Source organism: Poeciliopsis prolifica, unplaced genomic scaffold (assembly GCF_027474105.1).
Source record: "Poeciliopsis prolifica strain line A6 unplaced genomic scaffold, Auburn_PproV2 SCAFFOLD009, whole genome shotgun sequence".
Lineage (NCBI taxonomy): Eukaryota > Metazoa > Chordata > Actinopteri > Cyprinodontiformes > Poeciliidae > Poeciliopsis > Poeciliopsis prolifica.
In genome coordinates, this window is record NW_026562384.1 from 2790504 (window position 1) to 2803785 (window position 13282).

Below are 13282 nucleotides of genomic sequence, written 5' to 3' on the forward strand. Positions count from 1 at the left end.
GAGACCCTCATCCCCCGAAGGGATTCCTGTAGTAAACCAGAGAGCCGGTTCAGACATCACACAGGACTATTCATGTCAGAGGCGGTTCAGAACAACTGATGCATTAACCGAGAAAAAAAAAAAAGGCTTTGAAGCTGAAATGTCGGCATGATTTTTTTTTTTCATTCAGGAGACCTGTTATTATTTCATTCTGAGGGTAAAAAACAGTTCGTCTTCCAGTCGTACCTCGTCAAGAATCGAATCCTTTGAGGTAACAGTGTCACATGTGTGCAGACATTCCTGTGAAATACTGACCATCTCAACTTCTATTTGTGTACTTTGGTAACTAGGGCTATTTTCCACATGGATATAGCCTTCGGATTGTGCGCCTTTGCTGTGGGCAAGTAGGGGGCCCCGCTAGAGGAGAGACTGGCTGGCTGTTTCACCTAAAACTTTTAAGTGTGTGTGTGTGTGTGTGTGTGTGTGTGTGTGTGTGTGTGTGTGTGTGTGTGTGTGTGTGTGTGTGTGTGTGTGTGTGTGTGTGTGTGTGTCTGTCCCTGCACCTCCAATCAGGAGCGTACAAAGAGCCGTGTGTCGAGTAGTGATGTGATGTGCGAATGTGTTTTGGTAGGCGCTGCCAACTGTGCTGGGGTATATGTGTGTGTGTGTGTGTGTGTTGGAAGCAGAGGGATGGGTCTGAGGAGAGGTTTGAGAGGGATGGAGTGACTGGAGGGTTTTTTGGATTTGGTCCCAGACTGAGGGGTCCAGTTTATGGCGCCATGGTGCATCCCTCCCTCCGCTCGGCTGTTTGGATACTTGTACTGCTGGAAGTTGTTTAAAATCCTGCAAAGTGGTGTTAGAGGAAAACCAGAGAAATTATATATTTTTTCTGTCCTGGTAGAGACAACATTAGTTTAATCTACAGGATCTTGCAAAATATCCACACCCTGTTAACCTATTCACGTTTTTACAGCTTCCAACTACAGGCTTCAGTGTGGATTATTGGGATTGTGTGACATAGAAACACAGCATGTAATAATAGGGAAATGTAAGAACGAGAATCTGAAAAGTGTCTTGGATTTGTTTTTAAGCCTCTTTTTATGCTGACGCAGCTACATGAAATCTAGATCAACCAGTTGCCTTCAGATTAGGGCTGCAACTAATTTTGGTCGATTATCCTTTTTTCTTTTTTCTATTGACTATTCTGAGAAGTAATTAATCAAAATAAAAAAAAAATTAGCACATTTTACATATATATATCCATTCACCTTTATGTTTCATTAATTTTTATCTTGAAGCTAGCAGTAAAACGCAGTTTCTGCAAAAATGACAAGAAATTTCCCAAAGCATATATTTCTTTTTTTTTTTTTCCCCAAAAAAAAGTCTTCTGACATTTGCGGTCATAAATCCGTTTTGTTTGTCCTGAGAGCAAAATGTCTGTTTTGATTGTAGAAGTTGCAGACATCTCCTCTAAAACATAATTATTTCCACTTTAAAACAAAAAACAGATGCACTACTTTGTTTTGCTCCATCGTGAAATCCTGTGAATTTTTGGCTCGTAATGAGACAAACGGCAAAACAGTTTAAGACGTCATAGAGGATAATATAAGCTTCAGACAGCGTGCAGCTCATTGGGGAAGCTGACCTAGAGCCTGATCAAATGAGGACAGCGTTGCTTTAATAAGACCGAAACGCGGCACAGCATCAAGTTATAGAAACGTGTTCCTGCAGACGGCGAGCGAGAACAAGCCGACGGGGGAAACCAAGCAGACGGCTGGTGCAGAGACGCAGTGAAAGGATCCCTGTGTTCACTGAAATTCCAGCAGCTACGTTTAAAACAAAACATTATTCCAGCTGTGGCGCTGCGTTCGTCCTCCCGTGGACCTCTGCGCGGGTCGACGTTCAACTCGACAAAACGGACGGCCTGTTCGTGGTCAAACACAGTGTTTACGTAGAGACGTAGCAAAACCGTTGCGCAAAATGCCCTCTGGCTCCAGTTTGCTCACATGTCAGTACAAATGTTGACCACTGATCAATGGGTGGAAAAATATTTCTGCATTTCTCTCTGCCACCAAAGTGAGAGTTTAGTTTTTTTGTTGTTTGTCTACAGAAACAGATTAGAAGAGCTAATAGTCCATGACCCGGGTGCTGTTAGGAAATAGACACACTGGCCTGTGGAGGATATTTTTAAGATCTTTATTTAATGGATGGCAGTCGAAAGCCAAAAGCCAGAGAAGGTGGGGAAAACTAAGCATTTAAGGTGTAAGCATCTCAATATGCCTGAGGCTGAAATTGGACATCTAACCTGCAGAGTGGGTGAGGAGTTAATCCAGAGAGCTCTCTTTAAACCTGTTTCAGAAGGACCCAACACTCAGAAAAGAGCTCCAGCACTAAACTATCAATCAAGACTGAGGAGGGCCAGGATAAGAGGCCCGCTCTGTGAAGTGGGCCAGCCTAAGGCTGCTGTGCTGAGTGTTACAATTAGGAGTGGTGAAGGGGCCTAAACAGCCAAGGTGTGTTTGATTTGGTGAAGGGTGAAGCCCCTCACCTAGCTCCTTAAAATCTACATCCATAAAAGGAAGCATACTCAACAATTGGGTCCCAGCTGAGTTGTTTGCCTTTCTTTGTCTTTCTGTCTGTCTGTCTTACTGTCTTTTTTTCCTGTCTTTTTGTCTTCCTGTCTGTCTTTAAAGACACTAATAAGTCATTTTGGATTGGACGCAATCCCTGTGTTGCATATTTTTAGGCCTGATTTAAACTCTAGTATAATGTGTCAAAAAGTTAACAGGTCCGAGACGTACAATGGTTTTTGTTCTAGACGATGATTTGTTGAACAGAGTGTGTGTTGTTGGCTAAGTCTCACTGTAGCGTCTGGTGTGTTGCAGGAGCGCCGCTGAAAGTGTGTCCGCAGGGTTTCTCCTGCTGCACGGCCGAGATGGAGGACAAGCTGAGCCAGCAGAGCCACTCGGAGATCAAAGCTCCCGTGTCCCGGCTTAGCACCAGTCTACAATCCACCTTCAAACAGAGACACGACCACTTTGACAGTAAGCAAACACTCTTACACACACACACACACCGCGTTTACACCAGCAGCTCGTCGGCCCACGGCGCGCCACCGTGCCTGTGTTGCGGTAGTTGTGCTAAGCGATTTTTGAAGGACGCCTCCACCTGCCAGCCCACTTCTCAAAGACAGTAGGGTCTGTGTCCGCCGGTCTGTCCACCTGTCTCCCAGCGTCTTACCTCCCAACCCCCTGACCCCAGAAGTCGTGCTGACTTCCCTTCTCTCCAGAGAGACTCCAGACAGACCACACACATCTTCAGATTTTGTCTTGCCTGTACTTCCTGTTCCTCCGCCTGTAAATATCGGGATCGGGTTTCGCCTGCCGAGGGCCGGAGCGCATGGGAACACGCCGCAGCGCTGACTCACAGAGGAAGCGGCTCGGCTCCGAAAGCCCCCCCGCCTCCCGGCCTTTACCCCCCGCTGCATCGGCGCGGAGTCGCTCTGCGACGACGATGATGCCGAGGGTCCCAGTGGGACTGACCGGAGAACAGGGGAACACATTTGATCTGAGGCGCTGGAATTTGGCTCATTAAGGGGAACGCAGTTTGGCAGAGTGTTGTGTGCGCATATGTTCCTGCGCGTTTGCAGGTCAGGGACCTCGGATCTTATGTGTCTGTGAAAGGCAGCGAGGGTTGGTCGGTAACAGGGAGCTTGTGTATTGCAGCCAGATGTTAGGAGGAATGTGACGTGTAGGAATGCGGCGGCTCAGCCTGTCCCAACCCTCCTCTCCTCCTCTCCTGCTGCCCTTTGGGCCCATCTCATGCCTCTCTCCTTAACACCCAGCCCCCTCTTCAATTTTTTATTTTGTTTTTTTTACTCTTTCCCTCCAACTTCTTTAAATTAAACTTTACACTTCATGCTCTCCTGTCTGCGTTCTCCACCCATCTCCCTTCTGGCAGTTTGAAGGAATATTTTAGGCCTGACTTCACTGACTGAGCCATCCATCATTTACTGTTTCAATAATTTGTCCAATGAGAAAATAACCTGATTTATTGGGAAAACCCCTACGATGGGATTCGAGAGCAGATGTCACCAGATTTCCTCTCGACTTCTCAGTGTTTCTGTTGCTGTCTGAAAGAAACAACCAATTACAGCCAGGAGGAGGGTGTCATCGCTGTCAATCAACCTTAGGTACGCGGTGATAAACGTGCTATTAGCAGATAAACTGTCTGCCGTTATCTGTGACCATGCTAAGTAGCGTTAGCATTCATAGCAAGCTTTGATGTGGTGTACTCGCCATAGGGTAGCAGAGAGAAAGCGCTGGTGTGTGAGCGGTGATTGGCAGCACTGAAATAAAAACATGATCACCATAGACCGTTTCCTTTAAAAAAAAAAACTTTAAATAGCTAAAGGAGCTTCTGCTTTTCTCTTTTCTCTCTTTTTTTGAACGTATGCGCCTTCAGCAGGAAACGTTGCCACACTTTTCTGAATGCCTTCACTCAGGCATTCAGAAAACTCGGCAAACTTAAGTAAATGATCACATCAGTTCTGTTGATTTGTGAGCTCTCTTCACATAAATCCTCCAGTGACTTGTATAAACTAAAACTGACACGTGATCCAGAATCAGAGGCAACTTTCGGCTCTAAAACTCAAATGGACATCCAGTCTTGACTTATTGTCCAACACCTGGGCTCGACTGCAAGGAAAGAGACAAAAGAATAAAACAATGTTCTCATGACATCGTTGTCTGTATTATTATTATTAGTAGTAGTAGTAAATTGTGTGTTCAAGTGTTTAGTTGACTTTGTCTAGATTTAATACATCGGTCACTTAAGCATCTGTGTTTCATTTACAGCTAAGTAGGCGTGGGACCATAGAGATTCTCATGGGTTGATAACCTCGTGAAAACATGGCCGAGTTTCAGAGTGGGGGTACTTACACAAATATTAACAAAAGTTTAAAAAAAAAAATACAGAAAAACAAAAGCTGTTCCCACTAAAATAACATTTTATTGCAGTAAATTGGACGCATCTGTAACCAGCTGATTTTTAAGACTCGGAAAATGGTTACTCATGCTTGTTGGGAAAACGACACCATTTTGGATCTTCTGCTCTTTATTGAGTTGATGTTTGCCAAAAGTTGATGTTGCCCAATTGACGGAGAAGCCTCTTGTAGTTCTCAACCAGTTTTAACGTGCAGAAAGTAACAGCCATGATCGACCAGAAGTGTTTCCAAACAGCTGAGTATATCTGTGACGAGTCAGGGGGGAATGTAGCAGTGGTCTGCAGCCAGACGTTGCTGCGCATGCAGGAATGGAGTGATAAAGCTGTTCAAACGTGGCACAGCTTGGAAAGCTTACCCGTCTTGGGATGGGCGATCTGGACTTAGAATTTCATCTGATTATTTTGTAATGCTGGTGTGATGAAGATTATGAGGGAAAAGAAGCTATTTGGTAGTTATTATATTATAGTTTTACTGCATGGCACTTCATTCATAATGCCACACATACAAATGATCTTAAGAGAAATTCTCATATGAACGCTTCTCCAGGACGCCACTTTCTGAAAAGAGTGTGATTTAGATCACTAAACTGCAACACAGCAACTCCTTTGGATCATATTTTCTAATTCACTGATATTTATAGACACTTTTTGTGGAAGCTACAACTTATCAAATTTAGTGACTTTACTGACAAAAAAAAACAGTTTTGGAGAAAATTGGAACTGGCCGGTCGGGCTTTTTAGAGATCTGTGATCGTACAGAAAATTACAATCGTCACCTCTTGCAGAGTCGATGATAAAATGCACCAATCCATAGGATAGACTGGAAATTTATCTATTTAATGGCTCAAAACCAAAAACTAACAAAATTATAGTGCCGTAAACACAGCATGTTTTTTTGAAGCACTTTTAAGTTTTAGAAAAATCAGAGAGAGATGTAATTTGAGTACCAGAGAACCTATAGCTTAGCCTGCCGCAATAAATCAATTAATCGCATAATAAAATAAAACAAGCTCAATAATTTGCCTGATTGTTTATTTTTCTTGTTTCTAGACTGGATGACTGAAGTCTTCACTCTGGTGCATCGGTCTGAATGTGCCCCTTTTTTGAGGGGCAATTTCATTTACAGAGACTTCAGTATCCATTTTATTTGTTGTTTCAAGCAAATAGTTTTTGTTTACATTTGACATATTCTAGTGTTAAGTTTGCTGGAAATGAAAATCTATTGATCTTTGAGAGAGTGTCCTTACATTATCGTTATACAACTCCAAAATAGTCTCAAAACAACAGTATCACAATTTATTGCAATAACTTTGGAAGAGTTTATCGTCTAGTAAAATGTATTGTGACAGACGAAACTACAGGACTTTTTGTTTTACTCTTTCAGTAAAGCATCTGACCTTGGATGAGCTGGAAAGCCTGATGAAAGTATGTTGTAGCCCAGGATCTACTTTTCTGAATGACAGTTGATAGCAAATACATGCGAGGCCTGATATTCCACAGGGGCCCTTCACTGATGGACAAGCATTACTAAATAAAGCCTCAGAGTTTGACAGTTCTGGATTCGGCGCTAAATAAGCCGGAGGGGACGCGCCTTCCAGACGTTTGAGCCAGACAAATGTCAGCTTTTGGTGTACAAAGGCCAAAACACTGAAGCTGAATAGTTTGGTCGAGACCCTGCGGATCGTTTCGCTCCTTCGGCTGCCGTCTCTCTTCTACCCGATCCGTCGGACTTCACTCCTAACGTCTCCAGTTGGGACGGTGAAAGTCTTCACCTGCAGAGTAATCCGGTGGCGACGAGTTTGTCCGCCTTCATACCGGACAGAGCAGGAAGGGGAAGCGTGTTCACATGAACATGGCTACGTGAAGGCGGACAAACTCAGGAAGCGGTGATTAGGTCGGTGCGCCCCGGAGCGAGGAGTCACAGCCAATTACGACCCGAGGCCAGAAGTAGTTCTGCTCCGCTCCACAGTGTTTGTCCTGGCCTTGGACCCTCTGTCCCTGCTGCACTGACCCCCGTCCGGCGGAGCGAGTCCATGTCTGGGAATTAAACACTTGGATTAAGAGACTCACATACACACACAGAGCAGGGCGATCCAACAGCAGGAGGGACAGAATCCCATCCCGTCCGAAAAAGAGGGGGGGAAGGAGCTCAATGACTAATTGGCACAAATAGGATGCAATTACTGCCTGGACTGGGACTGGGAGGAGCAGGGTTTATAAGGCCACCAGTGGGTGGTGTGCTGGTGGGGGCCAGGAGGACGGGGGGCAAGTGGGAATCTCCACGTCGGAGGAAGTGGGAGGAGATGGGTCAGCTTCTCTATTCCTGTGATGGATCGTTGCTAGTAGTCCGCTACATGCCGAAACGCTGACGGTCGAGGTTATATGAAAGAGAGGGGAAGTGGAGGGGATTGATACTCAGACGCCATCTCTCCCCCCACCATGTTCCCTCTCTCTCTGCTGTTTGACCCTTCACCCATATTCTCTCACACTGCTGGCTGAGCCACAAGCGCTGTTTTAATGGAAAAGCTCCTGAGCGCCTCGGCCTGTTGGCAGACGGCTCCGTGTCGTAAACTGAGTTTTAATGGCAGCGCAAGAAGCCTGGTTAGTGCTGCTCATAGCTCTGACCAGGCTGACACGCACACACACACACACACACACACACACACACACAGTTATGTGTCTTTGTCTTTGTAGGGATTTTCCATTGACTTCCATTCATTTCTACAGCCTGACACTAACCAAAACTAAATTCTCACCTTACTCCTAAACCTAACCCAAAAACAGCGTTGCTCCTCAAGGGGACCCAGATTGGTCCCCACAACCTTACAAGGTAAAAGAATATAGAGACTTGGTGCACCCTGTTGGAGTTCATTCATTTAGTCTCTGTGCTCCACCAGGTCCGTTAACCAGTTTCAGGACCCGACCAGAACCCCTGAGTGTAAATTACCTTGAGAAATAATGAGATTTGGTTGTTCATAAAAACAGGCTTCAATGTCGATAAATGATCAAATGTTACATGTCATACAAATGAAAGATGCTGTTTTTTCTTGTGTTTTTCAAGAAAAACCTGCTTTTCTTGTCGTTTGTTGCATTTCTCCTTGTCCATCTTTGTTTCCAACCTTCTGACGCTCTAGTTTTTCACCTCATTTCCAGTTTTTTTATTTTTGCTTTCTGTTTTTTTCAACCTTTCAATATCTTTCCTCTTTCACTTTACTACTATTATTTTCTTCCTTTTTGTTCTTCCTTCTTCTTCCTTCTAGTTAATTCTTTCATTCCTTCCTTCCTTGGTCTCTCTTCCTTCCTTCTTTTATTTCCTCCCTTCAGACCTCTCTGTGGGTTTCTTGCATTCTCAAACAAGTTCCTACTCGTGTACAGACGTCTACAGTAAACTTATTGTGGAGTTTTAGTGTTTTTGTATTTGAAAATACATAAACACTGGGACCCTGGACATGAACCGCCGCGCTGCATCATCATCTTCCAGCTCAGTGTTTTCCACTGACATTCAACTTGTGCAGACTGTGACATTCCAGTGATGAGGGTGGACCGCTTACTTTTAATCTTTGTCAGTGGAGCGTGGAACTTGGTGCCCTCTCCCCTGGCTCTCCGTGTGTGTGTGTGTGTGTGTGTGGTGTGTGTGTGTGTGTTGTGTGTGTGTGTGTGTGTGTGTGTGTGTGTGTGTGTGTGTGTGTGTGTGTGTGTGTGTGTGTGTGTGTGTTGAAGGAGGGGAGGGTCGGCAGTGGCGGCGGTAAATGGAGGGGCTGCAGTGTTTCCGGTAACCTTGGCGACACAGTGGGGATTTGGAGTTAAAAAAAGCCCTCAACTTAACCCGCCCCACGATGCCCTCACCCCCTCGTCTATCTCATTTTTTTCTTCTTAATGTGTCAGTCTGAAGTGGAAGTGACAGCACTACTTGGTGTTTGTGTGTGTGTGTGTGTGTGTGTGTGTGTGTGTGTGTGTGTGTGTGTGTGTGTGTGTGTGTGTGTGTGTGTGTGTGTGTGTGTGTGTGTGTGGAGATGCAGGACTGGATGGAGGTGGACGGGGTGGGGTGAGGGGGCCGTGTTTGCTTGCATGCGTGTGAAACATAAGGTGAAACATTTTCAGGGACTCTGAGGAATTCTCATTTTGTTCAGATTAAGAAAGTTAAAGGGGGGTAGAGGAGGGGTGACCATGGGAGAAGAGGCTTGGATTATGGGTGGCGGTGGTGTGAGGTGTGATGGACATTCCTCAGGATGAAGTAGGTCATTGTTCGCTGTCTCTAGTGAAGAGAGCTCTCTGAAGGAACTGATGAAGTGAAAGCAGCAAAGGGAGGGAGGGAGATGCAGGACTGGATGGAGGTGGACGGGGTGGGGCGGGGGGGCGGGTGGAGGCTACAGGTCCATCTATGCAAAGGAGAACCGGGAGGAGGGGGTCGCACTATTCAGTAATCCTATTGAAAAGGCTTCTGAGGGACAGTCCAAGAGAGGTTGGCAGAAAGGGAAAGCGAATGGAATGTGACAACAGAGAAATGCCATTGATGGTGGTCAGTTTAACGCACGTTGATGTGCAGAGACAACTCTGCTGAATGGAGAGCGGCGTGGCGGCCAACATGACGCAGTTCCACCGCTTGCCGTCCCGCCCCCCTCCTTCGGCCCAGATGCCTTTTAACTATCAGGTTTTGTTGGTGGAGGGACCGTTTCGCCGTTGGGCACAGTCAGCAGTGGTGAAGTGAATAAAACGTCAGTCAGGCTTCAAACAACATGAACTCCGGCCAGATTGTAAGGAGTAGCAGATTCGGTGATGGAGTTCTGTTTACTTTACCATTCTGCTGTGCTTTGTGTTGATCTGTCACATAAAACCTTTATAAGATTCTTTGAAGTTTGTGGTGAGAGACATTTGAAAGGTATGAGTATCTTTTTCATCATCTTTGAAGAGTGTTGTAAAGAATGCTTTCTGTAGACAATGTTCAAGAAGGAATCTGTAATTTTAAACCATCGATAACCTCTTTGGGACCAAAAGAGAGCATTCACACCCGCTCTTTCAAGTACGCTTTAATCTAAGCCTAATCTCATTTCCCTAGTTGGTTGGTTGGTTTGGAGAACTCTGATGCACACCAAAAACGTGAACTCTGGTCCACCTACAATCCTTGGTCTCAGTTTGGTTGAAGTGAACGCCGAGCAGTCCGAAGATCGCTCCACAAGCAGGAAACAAACTAAAGTGCAGGGCATTATGGGTAAATGCAATCAAAACAAATCTGAGAGTCCAGCTTGAGTGGGAGAAATATCTCATGGTCTTTTGCCAAAGACAAAACAGCCGCTAAAAATCCAGCACTACTCCATTTTTGTTTACAGTGCTGTGTGAGAGTGAATCCCAGCAGCTGAAAATGTAACAGATGTTGCAGTTTTGCTCCCCAATCGAACTGAGTCTACCAGAGCGATGGGTTGCTGGTTTGATGCAACCTTGGGCAAAAACACTAAACCTGACTCTGGACTTAAAAAAGCACTGTACAAGTACCGGCCATTTACCATTTTTCTGTACCGTCTGGTGTAAAAACAAGTTGCCTCAGATTGCTTCCGTCATGTCCTCTAAGGCACCTTCTTCTTCTCTCCACAGAGTTCTTCAAGGAGCTCCTGAAAAACTCCCAGGCGTCGCTGCACAGCATGTTCATGCGGACCTACGGCGTAATGTACATGGAGAACTCCCAGCTGTTCACGGACTTCTTTGCCTCGCTGACCCGCTACTACGTCTCGGGCAGCTCCGCCGTCAACCTGGAATCCATGCTGTCGGACTTCTGGGCCGACCTCCTGGAGAGGATGTTCCGGCTGGTCAACGTCCAGTACGAGTTCAGCGACGCCTACATGGAGTGCGTGAGCCAGTACACGGAGCAGCTGCAGCCCTTCGGCGACGTTCCGCGCAAGATGCGGATCCAGATGACGCGAGCCTTCGTGGCCGCTCGCACCTTCGTGAGAGGCCTCGCCCTCATGCCAGACGTGGTGAATAAGGTGTCCACGGTAAGCGAACGCAGCTTTTTTTTTTGTCTTCACTAAAAAAGGCAGCTAGAATTCGGCCGACCACTCCCTTCAGAGCCTCTGACTTCATATCTTTTGTGTTTGCGCCAGCTGCGGTTGCATAGACAGCCAGTCTCAACACAAACCTCTTTGACTCTACTGGTTTGACATGTTTTTCCATGTGATTCATTGATGATTAGATTATTCTGCTTGGTGGACCTAGCCCTATAAAATGAAATGTTTAAGCCGTTTCCCAGTCCAAGTATGCATCTTGGATGAGTTTGTCTCGCTGCGGTTCGGTGAAAAACCGCCTTCCTAACAGCCTCCCACCTCCTCCAGGTCAGCGCATCTCCCAGCTGTGTTCGAGCCGCCACGAAGATGTTGTACTGTCCCTACTGCTCCGGCCAAGTGGCCCTGAAGCCCTGCCAGAATTACTGTCTGAATGTGATGAGGGGGTGTTTGGCTAACCAGGCTGACCTGGACACGGAGTGGAACAACTTCCTCGGTAAGAAGACTTCCAACATGACCATGATTCCAGTCTTGTAATCGTAATGGTTTCTGTTTTTATTCCCATTTTCCACCAAAGATTGATAGAAATTGAATTTTCAGTCACAATCCAGTTCAGTCTTTAACCTAAATAGGAATGTTTTGTTTGAAGGTCCTCTTTGTTACACATCTTGTACAAACATGTGGCTTATTTACTGTAATGTAAAGGGAGAGGGAGGGGTGTACATGTGACTGGCTGCAGGATGAAAGCTGTTATTGTTTAGTGTAAACACACTCAGATCTGGTCCATTACATTCAGGGTGGTGCACATCTCCTCCATTCTCCACTCTGTTTATTGTGCTCCGCTTTCTGTTTGCTCCTCTTCTGCTGCAGCTTCTGTGGCCTAATTTTACTTATGAGCTGCTGCCACCTCGTGGTAGATATCAGTAACGGCATGCGTAGGGTTGCTTTGCAAAATTATGTTCACACATTTTCCACATTTTTGGCCTAATACGACTGAAAAAATTTATTTCATTTTATGTTGTAGACCAAAACAAATTAGGGCATGACTAAATGTGCTAGGAAATTATTTAAAAAAATAAATCTGGAGTGTGGTGTATATTTAATATGCAACTAAATGGAACAAACAGCATCATGTAGACCAAAGAAATGGCAAAAAGATCAGGAAGAAAGATGAGTAGAAGTTTAATTTGAAGTGTTGCATAACAAACATGTGAAACTAAAGGCTGTGGCATAGTTTTTACCGGCCAACAAGACTGTGTAAAAGAAGACTAGCTGTAACCGTTTTAAATAGACAACTATTTTGATAAATGTCTATCCTCAGAAGTTTGTCATGTTAAGAACCACCATTTCATTTTGATTTGAGATTTTTAAATAAAGTGAAACAGTAATTCGTACACGAAGAGGTTAAATGCATTTTCTTTTTCAGGATTTTGATATTTGTATGATGTAAAAGTAAAAAGCGCGTCATTTACAACTTAGAAACTCTTTCAGCCATTTTCCTTTCACATTAATGTATTTTTTATGAAAGAGCATGTTGTTTAATTTGTGGATTGAGAGTCCTTGCGTTGTGGTTTTCAGATGCCATGCTGGGCCTGGCCGACAGGCTCGAAGGGCCCTTCAACTTCGAGTCCGTCATGGACCCCCTCGACGTCAAGATCTCCGAGGCCATCATGAACATGCAGGAGAACAGCTTGCAAGTCTCGCAGATGGTCCGCCTCAGCGCCGCCGTTTTGTCCAGAACCTCCCAACTCGGCAGGTTCCATTTTACCGAGCTTCTCTCCTCCCTCAACAGGTCTTCCAGGGATGCGGGACACCCAAACCCAACAAGGCCTTCCGCTCCAAACGGTCAGGGAAGGAAACGGGCTTCACCGGCCGCTTCCGGCCCTACAGTCCAGAAGCGAGACCGACGACCGCCGCTGGGACCAGTTTAGATCGGCTGGTGAGGAACTGGACGGTGAGCCTCAGCTCTGTGTTTGTCCCGTTGCCTAAAATGTGCTTCGTTTGCGCCGCATAGACGGGGGAAGTGAAGAGGAAGCTGAAACACGCGAAGAAGTTCTGGTCCACGTTGCCAGAGACGGTGTGCGCAGCAGAAAGGACCGCACCTGGCGATGAGTGCTGGAATGGAACAGCCAAAAGCAGGTAAGGGGAGAAAAAAATACTTTTACTGGGTTTGTACGGAGCTGGAAATCCTTAAATTTCACTGAGGGAGTTTTCCAGGTTTGGGAAGTGTTTCATTTCTGAATAAATTCATTAAAAGTGCTTCATATTCAAACTGTGCAGTTTGGGAATGAAGTGAATTTTGACTA

At 45.5% G+C, this 13282-nt stretch overlaps 1 protein-coding gene across 1 annotated transcript in view; it reads left to right on the top strand.

Moving 5' to 3' along the window:
* The window catches only part of gpc4 (glypican 4), a 41639-nt gene that overhangs the window by 24933 nt on the left and 3424 nt on the right, over positions 1-13282 (top strand). The window contains exons 2-7 of the mRNA XM_055034319.1: positions 2865-3023; positions 10573-10970; positions 11307-11472; positions 12555-12685; positions 12769-12915; positions 12991-13115. Of these exons, the coding sequence (XP_054890294.1) occupies positions 2865-3023; positions 10573-10970; positions 11307-11472; positions 12555-12685; positions 12769-12915; positions 12991-13115 (1126 nt within the window). The remainder of the gene's footprint in view (positions 1-2864; positions 3024-10572; positions 10971-11306; positions 11473-12554; positions 12686-12768; positions 12916-12990; positions 13116-13282) is intronic.